Source organism: Sinocyclocheilus anshuiensis, unplaced genomic scaffold (genome assembly GCF_001515605.1).
Source record: "Sinocyclocheilus anshuiensis isolate Anshui unplaced genomic scaffold, SAMN03320099.WGS_v1.1 scaffold1491, whole genome shotgun sequence".
NCBI classification, from domain to species: Eukaryota; Metazoa; Chordata; class Actinopteri; order Cypriniformes; family Cyprinidae; genus Sinocyclocheilus; species Sinocyclocheilus anshuiensis.
The window spans coordinates 157,142-159,306 of NW_015555706.1; the positions used below are offsets into that span (position 1 = coordinate 157,142).

At 40.5% G+C, this 2,165-nt stretch overlaps 1 protein-coding gene across 1 annotated transcript in view; it reads left to right on the forward strand.

Annotated features, from left to right (window-relative positions):
* Positions 1–844: 844 nt before the first annotated feature.
* Positions 845–2,165, forward strand: part of sf3a2 (splicing factor 3a, subunit 2) — a 9,335-nt gene continuing 8,014 nt past the window's right edge. Inside the window, exon 1 of the mRNA XM_016464763.1 lies at positions 845–1,109. Coding sequence (XP_016320249.1) covers positions 912–1,109 — 198 coding nt within the window. The 5' untranslated portion in view covers positions 845–911. The remainder of the gene's footprint in view (positions 1,110–2,165) is intronic.

Below are 2,165 nucleotides of genomic sequence, written 5' to 3' on the forward strand. Positions count from 1 at the left end.
CTGTGATGCGCAGCTGTATTTTCAGCATCATTACTCCAGTCTTCAGTGTCACATGATCTTCAGAAATCATTCTAATATGCTGATTTATTACAGTTTTCCTGCTTAATATTTGTTTTTGGAACCTGTGATACTTTTTTTTTTCAAGATTATTTGATGAATACATTTAAAAAGAACAGCACTTATTTAAAATATAAATCTTTTCTAACAATATAAGTGTCTTATTAGCACTTTTTATCAATTTAACTGAATAAAAGCAATAATTTTGTAAAAAAAAAAAAATGACTGACCCCAAACTTTTTAACGGTATTGTACATTGTTACAAAAGATTTCTATTTTGAATAAATGCTGTTCTTTTTAACTTTTTATTCATCAAAGAATCCTGAAAAAAAAGTATCACATATATCACATCATAAATCAGCATATTAGAGTGATTTCTGGAGATCATGTGACACTGAAGACTGGAGTAATGATGCTGAAAATACAGCTGCGCATCACAGAAATAAATTACAGTTTAACAGATATTCACATAGAAAAGTTATTTTAATTTATAATAATATTTCACTATTTTTACTGTATTTCTAATCAATAAATGCAGACTTGATGAACAGAAGAGACTTCTTTAAAAAACATTAAAAATCTTACTGATCCCAAACTTTTGACCAGCAGTGTCAATATAAAATTAGGCCTGTTTTAAACTGATCAAGCTCTTCTCTTTTATTGTTGGCTCCCCTTCACATCTTTAACTATTTTGGTTCCCTAATTTCAGTAGATTTTGCTGGCGGGACGTTTTGAGCTCTGAAAGTTCAAACAATCAAACTCTTCGATGTTAAGATGATTTTCTGCCATGTTTAGACGTGTTTTCCTCTTCTGTGATTCCAGGAGCTGCAGTGTGAGAAGTGAGATCTGTCATCATGGATTTCCAACACAGAGCTGGAGGGAAAACGGGCAGCGGTGGCGTCGCCTCGTCGTCCGAAAGCAACCGAGACCGGCGTGAGCGACTGCGGCAGCTGGCCTTAGAGACCATAGACATCAACAAAGACCCGTACTTCATGAAAAACCACTTGGGCTCTTATGAGTGTAAACTGTGTCTCACGCTGCACAATAATGAGGTATGAGTGACGCTAATTAGGGTTGGGTACCGAAATCTGTACTTTTAAGGGTACCAACCAAATTGCATCGGTACTACGGAGTACTGATTAGGGTTGGGTATCGAAAACCGGTTCCATTTTAGAACCGGTTCCAAATTTCCAATAATTAGGTATTCGAGAAGACGTGCATTTCGATTCCGCTTAATGATTCCCGCGTTCGCATTTTAATGTGATTTTAAACTATTTAAGTGCAGGAAGGAAAAGAACTTGCACACTGTATGCGTGCAGCGCACACATCTGAAATGTGAGAACAGGTTCCCGATGCAGGTTCCCGACCTGTGTCCGTTCTCGAACTGTTCCGTGCATTTCCACAAAGGTTGTTCCGAGCCAGAACTGACTTCTTTCACATTTATTGACCAGTATGCACGAAATACGTCGGTATATCATCATAAACACAGCCGCTTTTTTGTCTTAAGTGAACGTCAACAGAAAACGCATGTGTAACAGTATTTTTAGATCTGTGTGTGTTTGGTGTTAAAGAAACAGCCGTCTAATAAACGTGCTGCCTATCGTTAATAATTCATTACATTTATATAGCGCTTTTCTAGGCACTCAAAGCGCTTTACATTGTCAGGGGGTATCTCCTCATCCACCACCAGTGTGCAGCATCCACCTGGATGATGCGACGGCAGCCATAGTGCGCCAGAACGCCCACCACACACCAGCTTACTGGTGGAGAGGAGACAGAGTGATGAAGCCAATCAGCAGATATGGGGATTGTTAGGAGGCCATGATGATCAGAGGCCAATGGGCAAATTTGACCAGGATGCCGAGGTCACACCTCTACTCTTTTCGAAAGACATCCTGGGATTTTTAATGACCACAGAGAGTCAGGACCTCGGTTTAACGTCTCATCCGAAGGACGGTGCTTTTTGACAGTATAGTGTCCCCGTCACTATACTGGGGCGTTAGGACCCACACAGACCACAGGGTGAGCACCCCCTGCTGGCCTCACTAACACCTCTTCCAGCAGCAACCTAGTTTTCCCAGGAGGTCTCCCATCCAGGTACTGACCAG